Consider the following 22331-nt stretch of genomic DNA (forward strand, 5'->3'; position numbering starts at 1 on the left):
GTTTGCTTTGGTAGCTTTCAAAATAGAGTATTTCCGGTTTTCTTTTCCAGTGCTAATATTATTCCTTAATGCTACCACGTAGATAAAGTTTATAAATAACTCCTCCAATGGATGCTATTCATGATCTGCCCAGTGCAGCAGCTGGAAGATAGGAAAATACACTCCTGTGGATTCTTCCATAGAAAAATATGTTCGATACGAGTCCTCTATGTACTACCTTCCATCTGTCTTTAGTTTTCATTGAATCTGGTGAGAATGGACAATACTCAGCAACTCGGCATCAGCACGAGTGGTATCCTTCTGTTCAGATTGCATTGTCATGTTATTCATTTATAACCCCCTTTATTATCTGCAGTGAGAACACACTAGCACTGTTGAGACTCACCAGTGTGGAAATGAGCTTTCCCCGCACAACCCAATATTCCTCATCCTAAAGTAACTATTACGAATGTGTTTATAGTTATTTGCCTAATCACAGTGCCCCTGCAAATGATTTCCCTGGAACTTAGTGGGAATAAAATAACATTTGAATTTATAGTAGTGGAAATATAATACATGTTAGAAATAATAGCACCAAGACAGATCTGAATGGGATTAGTATTTCAGGAGCCCAACCACAGGCAAGGACAGTTTACAGAGCAGGAAACTACTCTAAACAGTATTCAGTGCAAACAGAAAGAGAGCTCAGGCCGAAGGACAGATCATGGGGACATTGTATAAAGGAGCAAGTAGTAAAAAGGCAGTAAGTAGTGAGGACACTTTTTAAGAAACATTATCAAGGTAGGAATTGTGAGTGGGCACAGCCAGAAAGAACCTGCAAGCTGATGTTTGTTTTCACTAGATTGCACTGTTATTCCTTCTTTACATATAGCAATAAGCCGTGTTCACTGCTGATGGAAGGGTCACTGCTTCTGGGCTGCAGAAGAGTTATTCTTGGCTGCTTGGTCCCCCGAGTGCTGCCATCTGCGTGACATGCAGAATTGCCCACAAATACACCCACCATTTTACCTAGAAGAGTATCTTTTATAGGATGAATAGTAGCTAGACTTTTAATTTATCCTCCTGAAAAACATCTTAATTCTTAAAATTGTTGTGGCCATTGCAAGTGAAGTATGCATTATTTGATACTTGGTACAAAAATTGTAAAGAAAATCTTTGTGACTTGTCTATTTTAGAGAAGTCTGGGCTGTATCCACTGGCAAGCTAAGGTACTTCAATTTTAGTAAGAATGATACGAGATAATAACAAGTATCATTTCTGTCTGGATAGTAAAGCTGAGGAACGAGGCACTTGCTAATAGCTCTCATTTAAGATTCATTAAAAGACAACAACAGGGCAAGTAACCTCAGTGGCTCCAGCTCCCTTACCTGGGGAAGTCTAAAGCATTTTAAATAGACAGCTTGGGGGGGAACAGCCTGGGTTCATGGTTTGATGATGCAATAAATCTCAGTTTAGGGCTCTGCTGGATGTGAAGCACTGATCTAATAGAAACTCACTCTGCTGCTTAAGAAATTTGGGGTTGAATAGCTTTTTCTCATGGGATACCATCTATCCTCCTCCAGCTGCTTTCAAGCCAGTGTAAACAGTGGCTAATATGGCAGAAATGCAATTATATGCTTACCCCTGCTTGGGCTCAAATTGGTGCTGTTGTATTAGTGGGGAGAGACAGCTCCAGCATTAATGGCTGTGAAACCAGCCTGAGAGCTCTGGAGAGCTACAGAAAGGACCAGGAAGGAGAGGAAACCCTAAGTTGGCTGAATGTTGCTCAAGGGACTTTGAGGCCTCAGCTATGCTGAGAAATTATGGAAGTGGTGGTAGACTTGGTCTCCATTCAAGCAGAGTACTTATTTCTGAATAAAGAGTTTCCATCTAAAATATAGTGTCCTTAGAAGGGTGCTGTAATGAGCATCTATGTAGCAAGAGTTATTCCGCATTACTGAATCCTGAATTACTGGTGAAGTAAATCCAAAGTAAACGTCTTTCCCAAATCCAAAGACAGCAGGTATGGTTGAAAGGGTGGAAGGTGCAGAAGTGACGTTAACTGGGCCAAGGGGACACTTGGCCCCTGCCTGGGAGTGCTTCTGTTTATAAATTCAGCATCCACTTCCCAGGAACATGGTTTTGATGTTGACTTACGACATCCTCTTTCTGAGAACACCCCAGCCTCCGAGCTTCAGCACCAGACAATAGAAGGAAAACAAGCACAATAGGTGCATGTGCTAAACACTTTAATGAGCACTTCCACACCATTCTCCAGTATTTCCCCACATCCCCATGAGTCAATAAGCACCTCATGCAGCTTTCTAGATAGTGTATCTTAAACTGATACAGCTAAGGACCAGCCCAAACATTAACCTTCATTTACTGAATACCTAATAGACACATGAGCTTAGTTTGTTCCATTGTGTTCTCTCTATATATTTTTGCTGGTACTGCCTCTTCCTGTGTCAGCTTTCTACCATGAGCTTATGCCCATCGACATGTGCTTAAAATATTTTAGATAGAGTTATGCAAGTATACGCAAAAAAGTATTGAGAACATTTTGCACAAGTGTGTGCCCGTGGGCACATCTGCAAATGCTCACCCCATTTAGCTGCACCTGCACACAGAGAAAGGCCCTTGAGTGAGTTGCCCTGTGGTTCTTGAGGATGAGCATCTCTCCGTTGTCTCCAGTTGGTTCTGAATAGCAAGATAATGACAGCACACAAATCTCCAGTGATTATGTTTGCATTTTCATTGTCCTCCATCATAATCTCCTTGTCCAGCAGCCTTTGTCTTGTTGTTCTGGGATGCACAGAGCATTTGGTAAGAAATTGTCTAAGTTCTGCATCAGAAATAACAATTGAAACAATCTTGCTTGCTGGAAACAACAGGGCTTTTGAATTAGAACTGATGTTATGAATCGTATCTTTCATGTCCAACTTTCTTTCAAATATTTAGTTCTGATAGACTTTATGTTATTCCCAAACCACCTAGCCTCCTCTTCTAGGCTGCTCTCCTTAGGAATAATATTTATGATATATGTAAATGGCAAGTTATCCGGTTTCAGAAATTTTATTTATTTTTTAATGTTGTTTATACACATTGAGGAACCTGTAACGGGATGTGGAACAAGGGATGTAGATCGCAAAACCTCACAAAGAACAAAGAGATAGGAGTAAGAAGTCTTAAGTCCCATTCTTTTAAACATTAGTAAATAGAGAATGTGCCATTTTGAGATGAAATTCTGCCTCCATGGTCAATGAGGCAAATCCATTGAGGCTGTTATAACAGCTTTTCAGAAGACTTCTGAAATGAGAAATGCACAAATATATGCAATATTTTTACTGGAAAAGTTGAAGGGTCATTAAAATCAGATTGCTTGGAGTGTGGGTAACCAGGATGGAGTAATGGTCATCTTTCCTCCCATCGCTGGGAAATACTTTAATGTGACTTTTTTCCACTCTGGGCTTGGTTTCTGACTCTGATGAACCTGCTGTAACCACTGTTATTGGCATGGAGGAGGGGCTTGAACCTATATCTCTTGATCTACAGCCATGCTATTAAAATCAGAAATACCTCCAGTTCTTGGGTCTGGGCTCCACGCCTCAGCAATGTCCTGTCTCCTCCTGCTGCTTGTATATTGATTTCCTTGTAAAGGAAATCCAAGACTGTGAGGGGGAGCTGTGGCTGCATTTTTCTGATCTCCAGCAAGTTCTGTGATTCTGTGATGTATCTGTGCACTCCTAAGTAATGTCCTGCAGCCTGCTGGCTTGCTTCTGCTGTTTGTTATACAGGAGGCTTCCTTTCATTTCTGTGTGGGGGTGGGAAAAAAAAAAGAGAAACATTTTTAGAAAGTTCATGACTTCATCCCTCTGCCAAATCAGACTTCTCAGAATCTGTTTGAAGGCCAGAAAATGCTGGCAGAGTGGGAGAGTTACCCATTGCCCTTTATAGCTTCAATCTGGCTGCTTTTCCCCTTTGTTTGTACAATAATCTCCAAATTGTAGCCTGGTTGGCAGCTCAGCATCTCTTTGAAACACTGGCAGCTTCCCCTATATTATTAATATTTTATTTATGTAGTATTTCATTCTGCCTCAGTCTCCATGCCAACTGTTCCTACCAGAAGCAATATGTATAACAGAATAATCTAGGTTTTCAGTGATATGAGTTTGGTGGGTTTTTTTTTTTAATAACATCACTTAAGTTCATTTTCTCCTTTGTTTCCTTTGTTTTACAGTATCTCAGAACCAAGGCTGGATGCATCCTTCTTCTAACCGTATACCAGGGCTATGACAGCATCCAAAAGGGACAACTCTTCATGCAGCAGGAATCCAGGTTCAACACCCCTGTCATCCAGGGATAGAAAGGATAATCTCCAGCTAAAGGAGTTTACAAACTCCTGCCTTCGACAGGATCAGGATCACTTCCTTCCATTTTGCCTTACCAAAGGTAAATGATCTTCCAGGCCAACCTGCTAATAGCTCCTATGGCCGGATGAGTCTCTGGGATCCATAAGTCCAATCATTGTGTTTTGCAGGGCTGTGTGAGCCACTAACACAAGCCCAAGTCTGTTCCATGGAAAGACCTGCTGCTGAGAAAGCAGAGGATGGAATTTCCTTTACACGTTCTGCTCACACTAGGACAGTGTAATTGGCAGCTGACCCAAATTCTTCAGGGAAATACAATGCCTTTTATTTAATTAATTATTTTTAGAGTGGATGATAATTCTGGGGCAAGACAAGCTTTGGGGTATAACATCCATTCCTCAGGTCATTTACAAACTCTTGCTCGTGGTATTACGATATTCCGGCTACACCACCCTTACCGGTTTCATTCCCGTGCAAGTGTAATCCACATAATTATTTAATTGTTTCCCTCTTTGTAGTATTTATCTGACCTGCAGGTTCCTATCTGCTTCACCTACTAGCAAGCAAATCCCTCTAATGTGGGATTAGTGAAGAAGCCAATGAGAAGGGAATACAGGCAACTGCTTATCTTCATTTTAGCCTTTTATGGGATTGTTGTAATTGTGATTTCTGATGCAAATTTGTTGGCATCTGTGTAAAGGGTCTTCTAAGAGACTTACTCAGCACCTGCACTGAATGCCCTACAAGGGAAAGGTTTTTGGATGTTATCCTCCTTCCCTTTTATTCTTCAGGGAAAATAGTTCTCAGCAAATAAAATCCTGCAGAGTAATGTAACCAAAATGAATTCTACAAGGAATGCTCTACCCTGGTGCTCATTGTACTCATGCATTTCCCAAATAAAGGAACGATGCAAGGGCCAATAAGAAACAAGTTAAAGACTGAGTAGAAATGCAAAGAAGTGTAAATCATTTGGGTTTAAGTAAGAAGAATTAGCAGGAAGTCTCAGCTTAAAAGAGAAGGACAACAAAAAAATGAAAAAAAAACTGAAATTATGAATAAAAAAAAGACTGTAGCAATTAGGATAGTCTATTGTCACAGAGTAAACCTATGTGACACTCAAAAAAAGACTTTAAAGACTTCTGAGGCCTGACAAATTCAAGTTTTCTTCCACCGCATTCTTCAAATCCCAAGCCCTAAGACCCAGGAACATGCAGCCAAAGGCAGAGATCCAGGAATCACAACTTTCTTTGTGAGCCTCTGTGCTAGAAGGGATTAAAGGAAAATAAGTTTACTGGAGGGATTGTGGAATTAGCACACATGATCCCAAGGAGCAATCGAGCACTGTGTGGAGACCACACAGCGACTACTAGAGCCAAAACTTCCTAGCTTGATACGACAGCCGTGTTTGCAGACTTGCAGCATCAGCCCTATTCATTTGCTTCTGTTTCTTTCATTAAAAACTCACAATGGGAAAGAAACTGGTGTCTTCCTGGCACCTGTAATCTATGTTGAAGGAAGACCCATCTATGCCAGCAAGCCAAATCTGTTATCTCTCTTGCTACGTGTTTTCGGTTACGTTCTTCATGAAATATGATGGGTGAGGGCTTTGCTTATTTTTCTCAGCTAGCCATTCCTTTACAGACCAAATTACAAAAAAGCAACTTTCTGGCATGGCAATCTGATAAAAGACCTGCAGAAGTGTTTTGCAGTCTCTGCTGTGAAATCTGTCAATTTAAAAGCTTCCATCCTGGCCCTGGCAATGATGATTTTTGAGGCCCTGCTAAAATGCACTTCTCTTTTTGCTCCGACAGGTATTGGAGAAATAAATGAAATCTGAAATCTTCTGTGCTGGTGGCAGAGCACTGAATGATTCACCGGCTTCGAGGGTGCAAGCAGCCGTCTTTACTCACGTCCTGTGTTGCTTTAAAGGATGGTTTGCAGCAGTGGGATCATAGCTATATTTTGTAGTCTTGTTCTATTATTAACTATTAAAAGAGCATTAGGCTGCAGACAGCTTTGTGTTAAACTGCCAGTTCCTGTATTTATTGGCACCACCTGGGGATTAAAACAGATGCTGCCACTCTGCGAAGTTATCCTCAAAGCAGGGGAGATTTAATGAACACTCGATCAAAGCATCCTCCGTTCATCCCATTGTGTTGTAAATTATAGGCAGAAATGTTTTCTAAACAGGAAGCCTTGGCTCCGACACCGAGGGGAAATGAGCAGCGCGGAGGCTTTCTCCGCATGGCAGGAGCAGCCTGAGGAAGGCAAAGCCCTTCCCTGAAGCTGTTCGGAGACGGGAAATGCTTGATAGTCACGACAGCCTCTTCCAAGAAGAAAAGGTAGCTGCTGGGCATGGGTTTTGCCTCTCCAAAGACCAACAGAAGCCTCTTTGCCCAATGGGGAGCATATTTATCTTGAACATAGCATGGTGCTCTTTCCCTTGGAGGAAAGCAAAGGAGAGCTTTCCAATTAGGACTCTCAGACCTATGTTGGTGGCATACAGAGCTTATCCCATACCTGTGCCCATCTCCTTACACAGATAAATTACTGGTAATTGTGCTGCCCAGCTGAAGGCCACTGCAGGCTCGTATGTGCCCACTCCATTTAAGCCAATGCATCTCAATCTGCAGCCTAAGGCAAGTTGAACCCTGGAACCAGATGGCCTTTATGGTGCTTTCAGGTCAAAGTTTGATGATAAGGGTGCGTTGTGGCTAATGATAATTTTTATGCTCCTCATTCAAAGGGTGTGGGAACTGCTAACAGAAAGCACAGTGTAGGGCTGGGAGTGAGGCAACACAAAACACCAAGGAGATCCATCCCTGCAACTCTCCTCCCTCCAGGCTCTGAGCTGCTTTTTCCCCAGCACCGTGGATCTGTTACCGGGGACCCTTTGCTGGGAAACTTCAGCCTGGCAATGGGAGGGAGGGTCAGGCAATAGCCAAGTTACAGCTGAGCAGTGGAACCACACAATAATTATGAATATAGCACGTTCTTCCAAACCACTTTATAAAACAAATCATCCAGATGGTTGTAAGTGTCATTAGGCTGCGTAAAGCTTATTTTAAATGCACTAACTAAGAAACATACATAAATGTGCTAGATTATGCATAATGCAACTCAAAGAGATACACACCCAGAGGCAGGAATATCACAACTGTTAGACACCTCTTACTGTCAGTCTTTGGGTCACTTCTGAGACCTACAGAGGGGTGTAAAACTTGTAGCTTGTGTTTAGTGAGGAAGAATATCTTTTCTCTCTTCCAGCTTTATAGGCACGTAAATCTCTCAAAAATTAAGAGGAAATTTTCCTTGCTAACTGGCTAAGATAAATGTTCTCTCTCCTGCTCATTCTGTTTCTATTTTTTTGAGAGGAGGTGGAAAGGACAGATTTTGTTAGAGCTGGTGAGAACAAGATTATCTTGCTTTTCTGCTAGTGCCAGTATCCCCACGCAAGCCCCTAAGATGTCCAGTTCCAATTTGCAAACCAAAAGAACTTTGCAGAAGAGATACTAGTAGATGAAGATCAAATCCAAGCGCTCTGCCAGGGCTACATAATATGAATTTAGAGATGTTTTCTAGCCAGCTCTGCACAGACTGACATGCTTGCTTAGTGCTCATCCCAAAAGCCTTGGCAGACACGGAGCGCTGCGCTTGGGTGGTTTTCCACTGTGTTCGCTACGTGAACGGAGAGGTAAGAACTGCAAGGCCCGTACAGCTGGGATCACCTCCACAGTCCATAGTATTGCTGAAAACCATCTCATCCGAGCATTATTACAGAGGCAAGGCTTTATATTAGCATGGCAATGAAATATCCCATAGTGCCCCCCCTTGGAAATTGCAGAAGCTTCAATCAAGAAAATTATATGAAATCTGGTTTGTCCAAATAATATCTGTGCTAAAACAGAGCTTGAGTAATGACAGTTGCTTTATGTTATTTTTTCTTTCATGGATGTAATTTTTGTTGGCTGTGAAATCAAGCCTTTTCCTTCACTGGAATTATGTGAGCAGCTTTCCCGTATAGGAGAATTATAGTGGCATAGTGGAAAAATAAAACTCTTAGAATCTCTTGAGGAATAAATTCAAACTCTCATTAATCCCTGTAGGCTGCATCTCATAACCCAATTTTTATAGAACGTGGGTGGTATTTCCAAAAGCGCCTTGTTAGAATTGGTTGGTTTAGAGGATTGACTTAGATTTTAACAATATGTTTCTAAACCACAGTCCTATGCCCAAATGAGATGCAGGCTGTGGTTTATTCTGTGTATGTCACCCATGGTGCAGGGGTGGCTCCATGTCCTGGCAATTCCAGCTTTTCTACTGTGAAACCCCAATTAAAATTGAAGGAAGTGGGGTGGATTTGTCATTCCATTAAATCTGTATCACTACTGTCGTTCATCCTGCTCTCAGAGGATTCTCTCATTAATGACAATGTGTTTCTGTATCACTGAGGATCTAAATGTCATTAACGAGGTTATGCTGGATCTGCACAGGGGAGCTGCGCTTGGCTCTAGCTATAGCCCAAATCTGAAATTGCATCTGGTAGCATGAAGTTCACTGGTTTAAGCTGTTATAACGCTAATATTTCTGACTCATCTGTGTAAGAAAGATAGCAAGAAATAAGCTGTTGTACTTTTGGAAATTTGGGTTATTAATGAAGTGGGAAGATTTTTGTGCCTAAGAGCTCTGCAGTTTCCAGCTATGAAGGCTAAATTTCAGCTCCATGGGGCTGCATGGGCGAGGGTTTCCCAGCTGGAGGTTGAAAGAAGTCCAAAGGAGACGATTGTATGGGAACAGCTGCTGGTCATCTACCATCAGGTATTTTAAAATGCTTCCTGTGGTGCCACCTACATAATATCTGTATAGCACAAGTTCAGACTATACCTCACATCTAGATATGTTATACATTTGCATCTAGATAGATTTTGGTAGTAATACTAAAGGATGGATCGAGAAAACTCTGCTTATTGTGGGAGATAATAATACTCAGAAATGTGATTTTGTTTGTAAGTTCAACACAATTTGGCTTGGGCTTATGGAGGAAGGTTCCTGTAAAGAGTTTTGTTTCCCCCTTGCCTCCCTGTAGCCTGGGTTTTAGCTGAGAGCGTTGCGGGAAGAGGCAGAGCGGCGATTGCTGGGTCTCGAGCACAGCCTGCTGGTGCTGCCCGCGAAGGACAGAAAAGCGCTGGGGAATGCACAGCCACGGCTCCTCCTCGGAGAAACACACATTAAATTGCACTCTGCGTTTAAAGCTACCTTTAAAGCTATGCTTTAAAGCTACCCCAGGCCCCTGGACAGGAGCAGAGAGATTCTGGTAGCCAGTTATGTTCAGTGAACCCTCTTTATTTAACGGGCTTCTTCAGGACCTTCTCTTAGGTCTCTGTGATGCCAGAAAGTGTCAAAAACAGGCACTTTTTTTCCTCTAAGAAAAAAAAATCTAGTTTCCTCATTCCTTTTATTCCCTTTGAAACTTTGCCATTAGTTTAATGTGTAGACCTGCTCTGCTATACGAAGTCACTCCTATTAAGTACACAGGGTTGAAAGCATTTAATAAGCACTCTCTCTCATGTTGTATCTCTGCTCAGCTGCAATTATTGCCTCTAACAAGGCATCTACTATCCACTCAGCATCACCCTTTAATCTCAGTAATGCTACTTTTTGGAAAGCAAAAGCTGCCAGGGAGCCAGTTGCTGAAGAGCTGCTCTTAGGTTTACTCAGTGCCTGCCTTGGAACGAGGCTAGTGGCCTCGCTGGGGTGACAGGCATGCCCAGGTGACTGTACCTAACAGACTCAGAACAGCACTGAGGGCTGTCACGTGGACATGGTGACACTCTTGGTCTTCAGGGGGAAAAGGAAAAGAGCAAAATGAAAATCACTCAAATGTGACAGCAGAAAATTCAGAGCTGAGAACTGCAAGGTGCTGCCTGCTCTAGGGAAGAAGAGCTTGGTTTTGCGAGCGGCTTTTTGAAGGTCTTTTGTCAGCTGGTTCAGGTATGAGTGACAAAAACAAGCAGTGTTGTATCTACGTGCAAGCGCACACCATGGTCCTTCAGAGGGTGAATGAAGTTTCCTCTGGGGTGTTGTTGGTTTGCTCTTTGGTGCAATTTGCTCTGAAGCCTTTATGCCACCCTCTTTGCTGTGCAAGATAACCCTGCCCCTCCTCACCTAGCCCAGGGCACTTCAATTTCCTTATGTAAGGATTAAAGACCTGAAATGGAGATCTCTTCCTCTTCGTTATGTGCTCACACTGCTCTGTTGTTGTGCACAGACCTAAAGCTGCTCCCAGTGGCGAGCTAAGTGCCAGAGAAGAGCCCAGAACCAAGGTCAGCTGCACCCACAGGAAATTCAGCTCAGTGCCAGAAACAACCAGCCCAACCTACACTGTGAGCCCTAATTAAGCCCTTGCAGCAGAATAATTAATAATTACTAAGAGAACCAAATATTAGTCAGTGCTATAGTAAATATTAGTTAAATATTAGCAAGGTTATTAGCTATTCATTAACCTTTTAAGCCTTTCCAAATCCTCTTTATCACACTGCAGGTTTGTGTTAAATATCTTCCTCAAAAGGCCTTGTGGGAGAACGCTTTTGCTTTCCACTACAAGCATTAGAAATTCCACAATGACTTTAGTTGTTTTGTCCCTTTGGGCATTATCTCCCTTACCATTTGGCTTTATTTTAATTAAAATATAATCTAGATTTATCTCAGTATTGATATGGTCCCATTAAAACCTTCCAGCAATTTAGGGAATCGCTTCCCAAAATGATATATGATAACTGAGGCAATGATTCTTCTTTCCTGCTGTGCTATTTGCACTGGGCATTGTAAGATCTTATCCCTCTCGGCAGAGGAAGTGACCCACAAGGAGAAAGGATGGGGAGCGGGAGATGAGGAAGCTAATGGCTAGAAAGAGCCCAGCATCTGGTTTTGGTGCCCGGCTTCCAGCTCTCTAACATGAATTTCTCTGCGCCTCCATTCTCTTGCTGTAAGCTATGGGTATTTTTTCTGCTTGGTCTTTATCTGATTTTACATCCCAGGTTATAGATTGACCTCTGTCTTTCTTGATAAAGAATGCTCCAGGTTCCTCCTCACAGTGGGCGAATGAATGGAGGTCTCTGTGGGCATAATCCATCCTGCGATGCTGCTGAGATGCTCCCCTCAGTCACTGCCCATGAGAACTGTCTCCAATACAGCCCTGGTCCAGCCTACAGGTCAAGGAGGGGAAGGACTTGCCACCAGCTCATGGATAAGTTTGAAGTCCCGTCTATGCTGCAGATGTCTCGTGGTGTTTGTGCTAATAGGCTGCTTTCCATGCCATCCTTGTGAGTCTTCCTTAATCTTGGGTGTCTTTAAATTAGGTTAGTTGGTTTGGGTTCACTGGAGGTGCATTTCTCTAGTAGATTAATTGAAAATTATGCCTCAGTGGCAATTTAATGTGCTGTAAGTTCTAATCGGGATGTAAGCAATGCTCTAAGCAATTATTCATAACACTATTCTTGATTTTTATTTACTTTAAAATGGCGTCTTGTGGGGAACTGGGGACAGTAACACTTCTCAGTAAAATTATGGGCAAAAACAGCCCAGATATGAGGTCAGAGCTATGTGTAAAACAGCACCACTATTGTGTGGGCTGCAAGGCCCTTCTGGGGTGGCTGAGAGCAATATCATGATGACTCGATGCCCTTGGCCAGCCCCTTTCCTTTGGGATTTGCACCTTTTCTCAGCAGGGGTTTATGATTTAAAACTTGGCAGTGCAGCTATTTAAAAGGACATGTTAATTCTTTGTGCTATTAGCCCCATTTCTGTTAGTGGCAGCCAACTGGTTTGGTCTTTGCAAGGCTTGGAATAATGACTGATCATATGGAGGGTCAGCGAACCAATATTGGGCTAGTTAAAACCTTACCCCTTTTACAGTTTGCTTGTTAGTTAGCTGGCCAAAAGTTAGGCTAGCAGAGTCAGGAACAAGTCTTGGAAGTATATTAACCCTTGTGTGGCTAAGTTAAGTTAATCTTTCTCTGACCCCTTTCAAGTACATCTCCCACAAAACATCACAGCTCTGTATCTACAGTCAATATGGGGAAATCCTTCATAACCTTGAAATTGTAGAAATAATATTAATTCTCTCACTTTAAGGTCAAATTCTCTCACTTTAAGGTCAAAACTATTTAGACTGGATTAAAGCTGAACTGGCAGACGGCTCTGTGTGACATTGGCCTGCTGTGGTGTCTCCCCGGGGGTGGGAGACAGTGTTTGGGTTACCTGCACACTCTATGTCTGGGACCTACATGCTCTGTTTTTTCAAACTCTCCCAGCTCTCTCAGGGACCTTTCAGCAAGGCTTTTTAATTTTAATTTCTTCTAAACAGAGCTTGGAGGATAAACCATGCAAGAAATTTAACATCATTTCTGCTGATGGAATATTAATCAGTTCTGTGCGGCTTGTGTGTGTGTGTTCCTGGGACCAGATGAAAACAAAAAAAGCCTCCAATGAACTGGGGTTTTGCTTGCCCTGAATATTTATACAAGGAGCTTCAATGCCTTGATGGTTCATGGATTGCAAATGGAAAACTGTGTGTGTGGGAAATTACTTTTTTTTTTTAAGTAATATTTTAATATTTTTCCCTTGTTTCTTTTAGTCTCCTTCTGAACTCCTAGAAAAATATTGTGGTCATTCAGAGAAAATCACTCCAAGCAGATTAGCATGCTAGCTACCTTCCTGGACAGGGCTGCATTGCTGCATTTATACACTCAATACGTGGGTGGCAGCTGGCTGGACACACGTATGACTCTGCATAGGGCATTCAGCAAAGCTATTCATGGTAAGTGTTAATTGTGCAGGTATTGATTGCAATATTCAGCATCAGGAGAACCTTGCTGGACTTTAGAGCAGGCCATCTGTTGAATTGCATATAAATATACGAAATGTAAGTAAGGGCATCGTAGCAGTTCTTACCTTTCACATACAATTTGGTGCACCATATCATCAGAAGTGGAAATTATGGGTATTCTTATTACTTGATCTACCTAGAAAAATTCTGCTTATGTTCCTAGAGTGTGTTAAAATACTGCAAGGGCCTTGATCAAGAACCAGGTTTAGAGCTGTAATGAAACACACAGATCCCTGCTACAAAACCTTTCCTTGTCAGGAACAAACTTGATGTTTTTTCCATACTCTTTTCATGGTGAAAGTCAATATTTGCTATCAATCAGCAATGTTTTTTAATTTAAGTAGAGGAAGATAATCCAAAGCGACAACCAGTTAGTTATCATTCTTGCAAACCGCTAATTTTTAACCAAAGCATGCAGTGTCTGTCGTTTGAAGGCATTTCTTCACTTTGACAGACATTGGCACCTGAGTGTTTTAACATTATATTACATTGTGAGCACTATAATGCAAAGGCAGCAGATTTCCCACTCTTGGAAACAACAGCTGTGGGAAAGGCTACTGAGCAGGAGCACTGTAAAGTAGCACTTCTCTGGACAGGGCAATGCAGAGAGAAGAGCAGTTTCATCTTTGCCCTCAGCTAAAGCCTCTAAATTTACAGCAAAAAGTTACTCATTTAACTTCTGACTGCAAACTCAGCAACAGAGGCACGCATGTACAAAGCTAGGTTAGCTGAATTTCTAGTCTCAGTTAGGTAAAAGATAATTTTACAAAAGCTCTGATAAGGACACAATAATTTCAAATTAAAAACTGGAAATAAGTAATTCTTGCTGCTATCGTTGGTCATATAACCTATAATTTTCAAGTTGTAGTGCCTTTAAATTTATTTCACATCATTTTTTTCTCTTTGTCTTTTTCAGGCTTTAGAATCCCTATAGAAAACATACTTCATACAATGATTTCATTGTTTGCACAGCACAGAAAGCTGGCAAAATATCCATGTACTGAATATGCAAAAGATCAGGCAAATATTTCACTCAGTGTACCACAAAATATTATGAGGTAATTTTATTTTTTTCCATTTTTAGGTAAAAATATTACAGTATACAAGATAATCTTATTAAAGGTAAAAATACAGTATTTTGCTTTTTCTCTAAACAGATCTACGTACAGTACACTTTTTTTGTTTAGTTTTCTGTTTATTTTTTTACAAATATAACTATTATTCTATTAGGCTATCTGTGTTCTCATCTGGCACTTAAGAACAGATCACAGGTCACGTTCTGGTTCTGCTTCTTTTTCTTAGCTGATATCTAAATGCAATGGTCATTTTATAGGTGTATCTTGTAAACAAACACTACGGTTTAGTGGTTCCCAAATATTAAGGTGTGCTTTAAATAGTAAAAATCATGAAGCTAAATTAAAAAGAAAAAAAAGCAATCCATGTTTGCAGTAGTTTTGCACAGACTGAATCGGAGTGCTCACATCACTGCAGCCTTTAAAACAGTTTTATTCCTTTCTGTTCCTCTGCAAGAGCTGAACACAGAAGACAATTTCTTTAATATTTTTTCCTTTTTTTTTGTCAATATCAGACTTTCCTTATTGATTTAAAGGTTTGAAACCCTTGGACTTTGTTCTTTGGGATGTGTCTCATCCTCTGGCTTGCTATTGGATTGCTGAAATCTGAAAGCTGAACTCAGTTGCACGGTTGCTGCTGGATTCCTCTTCTTCCTTGAACTGACCAAGTTAGCACAATGTGTAATGTTTCTGGTGGGGATATTCTTGGGAAGGGAATTTTGTTTCACTGAGAGTATCTCAATATACTGGTGTTGAAGCTGGGATCATCTAAGGAATAGAGGCAAAGTCTGTATGAAGAGATCATATCTATTAGTAGCAAATACAGCTGGAAAAGACAGACAGAAAGTTTTGGCTGGGAATCCCTTTAGCAAATTCAAGCAGGAGCATGACAGGACTGTTTACCCAGCGAGCATGGCTCATTTTTTCCAGCTGTATCATCCAGTCTAATTGAATATATGACCTCTACCTGACACACCGTCTTGCTCATCCGGGCAGATGACTTCTCATTTGCTTCCCATTATCCACAGCTCTGTTTGAAGTTGGCTTCACAGATACCCATGTAAACATAAAAAGGGAGCACACACCTAAGAACAGGAATTTAAATTTTTTTTCAAGGAATATGCATGGCACATTTCTTCTTCAGACTTCATCCAATTCTGATCAGTTCAGTCTTAGTTGCTATAAATCTGCACAGTTTTGTTGCCTTCAGCGCAGCTAGATTGGTGAAGATTTGACTTTTTTGCCTTTGATTAGAGATGCCTTCCCTAACTAGGGTAGGGGTGAGTATCTTTTGGAAGTAGTGCATCTATTTCTGATGTCAAAGGACATATATTTTTACCAGTAAGTCACTTCCATGTCATAAAGGATTAAACTGGTAATTCACCAAATGCAGGAGTAATGCTAAGTGCTCCTACCAATACTTGCTAGCTAGCAAAAGTCGAGTGTGCAGTACTCATCTTTTGCACTGTTTTGCCCTCCTAAGATGCTGGTTGAGACTGAATAACATTTATAAAGCCAGTTGTCTTTCTCTTTGTTCAACATCAAATGTCCTTATTTAAGTTCTTCCCAAATTTGTCGCTCAGCTGCTGGATTAGTCTTGCCAGCTCACCAGTGGCTTGTGACTTTTCCTCTAGAAGTTCATAGCGGAGACTGGAAATATCTTGCTTAATCTCTTTAAGTTCTCCTAGAAAGAAGAAAATGTTCTCGTTAGTAATGCTGAATCAAACAAGTCATCCCTTTAGGTGTTCTTGATCATGATGTGTGTAAAGCAGCATATAGCAGCGGAGCATTAATGGAGTTAAAATTCAGCTTATTGGAAAATAATCCTGTTTATGGTAATGGTACCAATATTAATGATGTATGGAAAGATTTTCTCAAGTCTCTTTCCTCTCCACACGTAGATCACAACATTTACAAGGCATTTCCAGGAGGCGAGCAGCCAGGAGGTGTTAGAAGAAGGTCTTTTCTATCTTTTTACAATTCCTATGTAGCAGCAGGGCCATGCATATTCTTTCTAAGTTCAAAAGAAGTCCTCAGGACAGTCAGGGAGATAAGTTAGAAATTGTTTTACAGCAATACAAGGCTAGATATTGGCAATAGTTTAGATGTTGTAAAGCCAAGATAGATAGAGCTATGGGGCAGAACAGGGCTTCATAAAGACAGATTCTACAGTACATGTGTAAAGTACATGTACAAAAGGAGGTGATGGTGACAGAATTTTAACAGCCTAAAGATGGCTTGGAGTCACCACTGCTCACCTTCATGTGACCTTGAACATTCTTTTTCCACATTATATTATCCAACCTCAGCCTTTCAGCCAACCTTTTATGTGTAATTTTGGAACTACCAAAAAACACAACATGTTCTAATCTGTGACAATTGTAAAACTCCACTTGCCTTCATTGACTTCATCATTTTCTCGATCCACCTGAGCCTTCAGTACATACCGCTTAATCAGGCGTTTCATTATTTTCTGAAAAGTGAACAGAAACCGTCATCTAAACACAAGCTCATCCACATTGCCTTAACTCTAGACCGACTATGAATAATTCAAGTAACCGATATCCCTCTGGGTGAAATCAAGCTTCAGAGGAGGGAATGGAATTGTATCATTGACTTCCCTTTGATTTTATACTTTAATGAATGCACTTTATATCACAATATATTATTTCATCTTGATTGACAGCCATTTCATAATGATCCCACATATGAGTAGCTTTGAGGTATTCTGTTAGATGCATATGAAGGCAGAGTTTGCCCCACAAACTCTGGGGCAAAAACACAACTGTCCATCAGCAAACTAAGAAATAGGATCCAGAGTCTTCATTTAGCATGTTGCTTTAATGTATCAATAACAATCTACTGGAAGAAATAAGAAATTCCTTAATCATATTAGCAAACTCGCTCATAACGATGAACTAAATATCTGATTGATACAAGCTAGCAGAAGGACTGTTTGCTTGGGAATGGGTATCTTAGAAGAAAAATGAAATGCAGTGAAGGACAGAAAAATGAGAGCATTTAAACACAAGTGAGGAACTTGGCTTAAATGAGTGAGAAGTGATTTAGAGAACTGAGGAGTTCGAGATATGCACAAGGGAAAATGGTATCATGTAGACTTACAAAATAGGACAGGGTCTTTAGTAAAGAACAGCATATATGTAGGAGACAGTTATCGATGTGGGCTTGCAATGTGATACTGTTTCAAAAATGAATAAGCTACATTGATCTAGAGACAAGAGAAAAATAACTTAGTCTTGGGCTACACACTGAAGGCCTGTGACATTTCCAGTTCTTTGCTATTAAAATGAATATCACAAATGGGGAAACAATCTTTACTGTGATAAAGGGAAAAAGTAATTGCTCTCACAGGGACAATATACGTTTCCAAACAAATATACCTGAAACTATTTTTCAGACATAACTTCTTTGGTCACCCAAGTGCTTGATAACTTCAAGTCTGTCTTGGAAGGCTTGAGGCTGATACAGAAGGACAAGCTATCTTGCTTGGGGGCAGTTTCTTGAAACAGAGCAAATTAGGAGAGTCTTTTGCCCTGTTTCCTGTTTGACTCTAGCACTTCCAGAAAGAGGCAGTATTAAATGGCATCTTCCCTCATCTTCCCTTTGAAAGAGTAATAAGTTTGACCAATGTTTCTGTGCCTCAGGGCTTTCCACATCTTCTGAAAACAGGAGAAAGCTAAGTGCACAGATAAGAACAGATGCACAAATGTCCTGCCCTTGGCCAAGAGGCCATAGGTAAAGGAAAAGCCTCTTGGCAATGCAAGCTTACCTATTCACTGAACAATCACATCTTTGCTTTGAAAAATCACCAAAAAACACTGCAAAGAGTTCGAAACATGAATTAAGGAATTAATACTCCCACTTCTTTTTCTTTCCTTAGCATCTAGGTATAAACTATAGCAGTGTAAAAGGCATGTAAATGACAAAAAAAAAAAAAAAAAAAAAAAGGGAACAGGATCCAGTCATTTCCATATAGGTCAGCCATGGCATATGGGATGCTTTGAATCAAAGAGTTATCTGGCTAACCGAGTTCATCAGGTAAACAAAACAGAGAGGAGGTACAGCGCACGTACGGTGTGTTGAAGATGACCAAGGTAGTAGAATCCAGAGGGAGGTAGGGTTGCCACCTGAGAAAACATAAATGAAGTAATGTTTGCAGAAAGGTAGGGAAATCCTGAATCAAAAAAAAAAAAAAAAAAAAAAAAAAAAAAAGAAAAAGAAAGAAAAGTCATTTCTAACTGAGATTTTTCAGATGCAGAAATCTCTGTATTTGCTGTTTGCCAACTGTCTGAACACCTTTTATAGACTGTAGCATAGTGGAAAATGAGAAGAGGACAGATTTGTGGCCAAGGCACTGGAATTGGACTCAGGTGATCTAAGCTCAGTTTCTGGTTCAACTGCTGGCTTTTTGGGTCTCATTAGTCCTGCTGGACTTTAGTTCCTTTAATTTGGGAGTCATGGTGCCTTTCTACTTCAGTCTTTATGATATCTTAGCATGCCTTCATTTACACCTGCCTTTATTGTTACAGACCTTAATACTGATATATAATTGAGAAGTTTCTTTTGAAATAAGGAGAGATGATGTGCTGTTTGTGGATACGGCAGATGTTGCTTAGCATGTGTCCAATAAAACCCAGGGCAATACTAATGGGAGAAGGGCTTTTCACCCTCATGTGCCCAGTCAAAACTGGACACAATCAGCAGTAGGAACTAGTGATCTCAGATCCACGCTATAAATTAGGTGATAAAAGAGCTCATGAATGAAGTGAACAAAAGGAATTTGCTCATTTTCTATCTCTCTGTTATTTTCTCTAAACAAGACAGAAAAATACTTCTGAGCCTTTGAAAGTACGGACTATTATTTCTTTGGTTTTTTCCCCTGACAATCCTTTTCGGAGTTTTGTAGATCAAGATGTTGTTGTTAGGAAGACACACTGTCAGCTTGGAAAGCAAGAAAAAATTGTGAGCCCAACACAATGCTCCATCTTAAAGTGCCAACTCAAGACTGTTTGGTAAAGGCTTCATGTTTTTTTCTTAGTCTAGTTTATTCTCAGATCATGACAGCTACATGTTGACCTGTTCTTACTACTTTTTAAATTACTGCACATATAAGTTATGCGTGTTTTTTTAATCCCTCTAGAGGACTGTGCTTATGTACATACACTGGAGATAGACAGACTGAAGGGGCATCGTTTTATAAATCTCACTAAAAAAAACAGGTCAGAGGAAAACCACGACTTCAAAGGTTTTCACAGTTGCAGACTAGCCAGATTATCAAGCTGTTCTTTACATTTAGATAACCAAGACCATTACACTTTTCTCGTATTATTTTGACAATTTCTTTGGGCAGCAACCAAAGCTTTCTTACATAATTTGAGGACAAGTCTAGTAGGAACATTATTAAAGCAAAAGAATATGTAGTTATCACTTTCTTTGAAAATACATCTATTTTTCACAGCTGCCTTTCCCTTTTTTTACCTACTTCCCTTGGCGATAAAGGTCTAATTTACCACAAACATTAGGCAGTCTCTTTTAGAAATAATAGCCACAAGAAGGGAATGAGTCTAGCAGAGGTTGACACAGCTTTCTGTTATCTGGGATTTGAATTTATAGGAAAATAACAAAAATGCTTAAGTGCCTTTCTAAGTGAGACATAATTATCTCTCTCTCCCCTTTGCCTTTGAGGATGCCAAATCAACTAACAATAAGTGAATGAGTGTCGTTTCAAACTGAGATTGTTCAGATGCACCTTTAACCCCTGCACAAGAGCCTAGATACCTTTTAAAAGTGATGTCAATTTATTACAGGTGTTGCTGTACAGCCTAGGAGCCCACTGTGCTGGATGATGTGCCAACAGAGAAGACGAATCAGTCCTAGAACTGCCACCGCACGTTATGTCCCATTGAGCTATTATTTTCCTCAACTCTAATGTTGATATCTTCAGACATTTCACTTATCCTCATTCTTTTTCAATTTATATAAAAATGAAAAAAAAAAAAAAGTCCAACAGGGGACATTTTGCTTATTGTTTTGAGCTTTCACACACAGAATCCACCATTTGCCCAAGAAATAACACTTCTGCTAGCACAAACACTCAAGCTGAGACAGACAGTATTAGTTCATGGGGTGGTTAAGGTAACCCCTGTCACCGTTGCCATCACAGGTATTTTTGAACCATACCACATTGCAGGTTTAGCTCAGTAAGACAAGCCACTGCCAGAGAAAGCACATGCAAATGTTAATGTAAAAGCTATAGAGATTATGATGTGTCATGATAAAATGAAATGCTGTCAATGCAAGACTGGGGAACTACAGCTTGAATGATATTTCTTATATCAAATTAAACAAACTTGATTGGACTTAATTAGCACGACAAGCATTAACACCATGTGTTTCCATAGGTGTGCTGCATTTGTCTTTAAGTGCAAGGAATGTGAAACATCCCATACCAGTCCTATGACAATGTTAAGGGACAACTTGACAGGTCACAGGAGGGCACCCACTGTCAAGAGAGCAAATACGATCCTCGCAGAACAGAGCTGCTCACTGGCAAATCTCTTCCTTGCTCCTGCTTTCATGCTGTTATTACCTGATATCTTGTGGGCTTGTTATAAGCGTTCTTCCCAGAAAAATTTTCTGTATTTCGAGTGCTAGACTGAAAACGAACTTTCTGAAATTATAAAACATCATGAAATATTAAATCAGTGATAGCGTCTCACACCCAGCCAGCCCCAAATTAAGAGACTCTTATAAAAACAGCAGGAAATTTTTCAATGTAGGGGTAGAATAAAGCTGGCACCTTCGGGTTAAAAAAAAGTGGTATCATAGACTCTTACACTTGTATGGAAGTATATGTACAGGGTAGGTCTTCATTAAGGGTTTTCCATTCCCAACAGGATTAGGGAGCCCAAGAAATAGGTGAAATTTGTTGCATCAAGATCATAATAGTGATTGGACAAATAGCAAGACGTAACTATTTTTTTGTTTTGTTTTGTTTTGTCACTCATCAGGCATGCCATGGTGTAGCAGAGACTGATTTGAACATGGTTAGCGAACAAAATCAGGAGACAAGCAAGAAATGACTGAGTTTCTTCATTGCTTAAGGCAAAGCCATGGAAACTATGAATTTGGCACATGTTTCACAAAAAAAGAGGCAAAGTAGACAGCTTCACTCAGATGGCATAGTGAAGACTTTCATACTTCGGTGTATGCTTTGAAGCCAAAAATAAATTCCAAACCAAGTGAGCTTTGTGTGGCTTGATTCAAATATATCATGAAAAATGTTATCTTTTAAAATTATTATTTGTGATAGTTAAAGGACTGGCACTTCAGCCTATCTATCTCCTCTGTCAGATTCCAGGAACTGATTCCCAGTGTGATTTTCTTGTTTCAAGTCCAGCCTGAGCTGGGAAAATTAAATAAACGCCAGGCCTCTTTTACACGAAGATGTTCTCTCATGCCTTTTAATCCATTGAATTAGATGACTGCAGCTGCAGCTGAATTATCCAAGTTGGTGTGAGCAATTTGGGCGATTTCTTCGCTAATGTAAAGCAGAAATGCTGCAAGTGGATTTGCCCTGTGAGTGTGTTCATGCATTTTATAAGTTTACCTTTTAAGAATGTTTTGGTCCAAGTGACCTGCACATTATTACAGATAATTTCCTTTGGCCACACCTTTCTCTGCAATTCTTTGTTATTTCTTTAAAGGGGAACAAAGCTAATTCTGTTGGAAAGTGTCTGACGTTTAAGCATGCTCCTGTGTGTGTCTCATGCTGTGCAGAGTGTGCTGCTGTGCAGGCAGCAGATGCTCCAGTTCCCCAAGGACATCTCAAAAGACCAAGCAGCTGGTGGCTGTGGCAGGACCTGTGTGGTGGTGGTGGCCACGCTTGTCATTAGGCAGATGCAAGTAGGAGGACTGTTAATTATAGCACCAGGTATTTAGGAGGCATCACTAATCCCTGCTTGGAAACTTGTTCACAAATCTGGAATGGCAGGATATTTA

General features: G+C 40.5%; 1 protein-coding gene and 1 long non-coding RNA gene across 2 annotated transcripts in view; one reads left to right on the forward strand and one right to left on the reverse strand.

Annotated features, from left to right (window-relative positions):
• The first annotated feature begins 14160 nt into the window (after positions 1-14160).
• On the forward strand, positions 14161-21571 carry LOC148591774 (uncharacterized). Its single transcript, XR_015914032.1, has 2 exons — positions 14161-14294; positions 21341-21571. It is a non-coding gene; the product is annotated as an uncharacterized LOC148591774 (long non-coding RNA).
• Positions 15829-22331, reverse strand: part of TRPC7 (transient receptor potential cation channel subfamily C member 7) — a 73995-nt gene continuing 67492 nt past the window's right edge. The window contains exons 10-12 of the mRNA XM_088536963.1: positions 20920-21000; positions 16707-16782; positions 15829-15993 (exon numbers count right to left, since the gene is read on the reverse strand). Coding sequence (XP_088393089.1) covers positions 15851-15993; positions 16707-16782; positions 20920-21000 — 300 coding nt within the window. The 3' untranslated portion in view covers positions 15829-15850. The remainder of the gene's footprint in view (positions 15994-16706; positions 16783-20919; positions 21001-22331) is intronic.

Source organism: Tinamus guttatus, unplaced genomic scaffold (genome assembly GCF_059628265.1).
Source record: "Tinamus guttatus ecotype Peru unplaced genomic scaffold, ASM5962826v1 Tinamus_guttatus_pri_ptg000710l, whole genome shotgun sequence".
NCBI classification, from domain to species: domain Eukaryota; kingdom Metazoa; phylum Chordata; class Aves; order Tinamiformes; family Tinamidae; genus Tinamus; species Tinamus guttatus.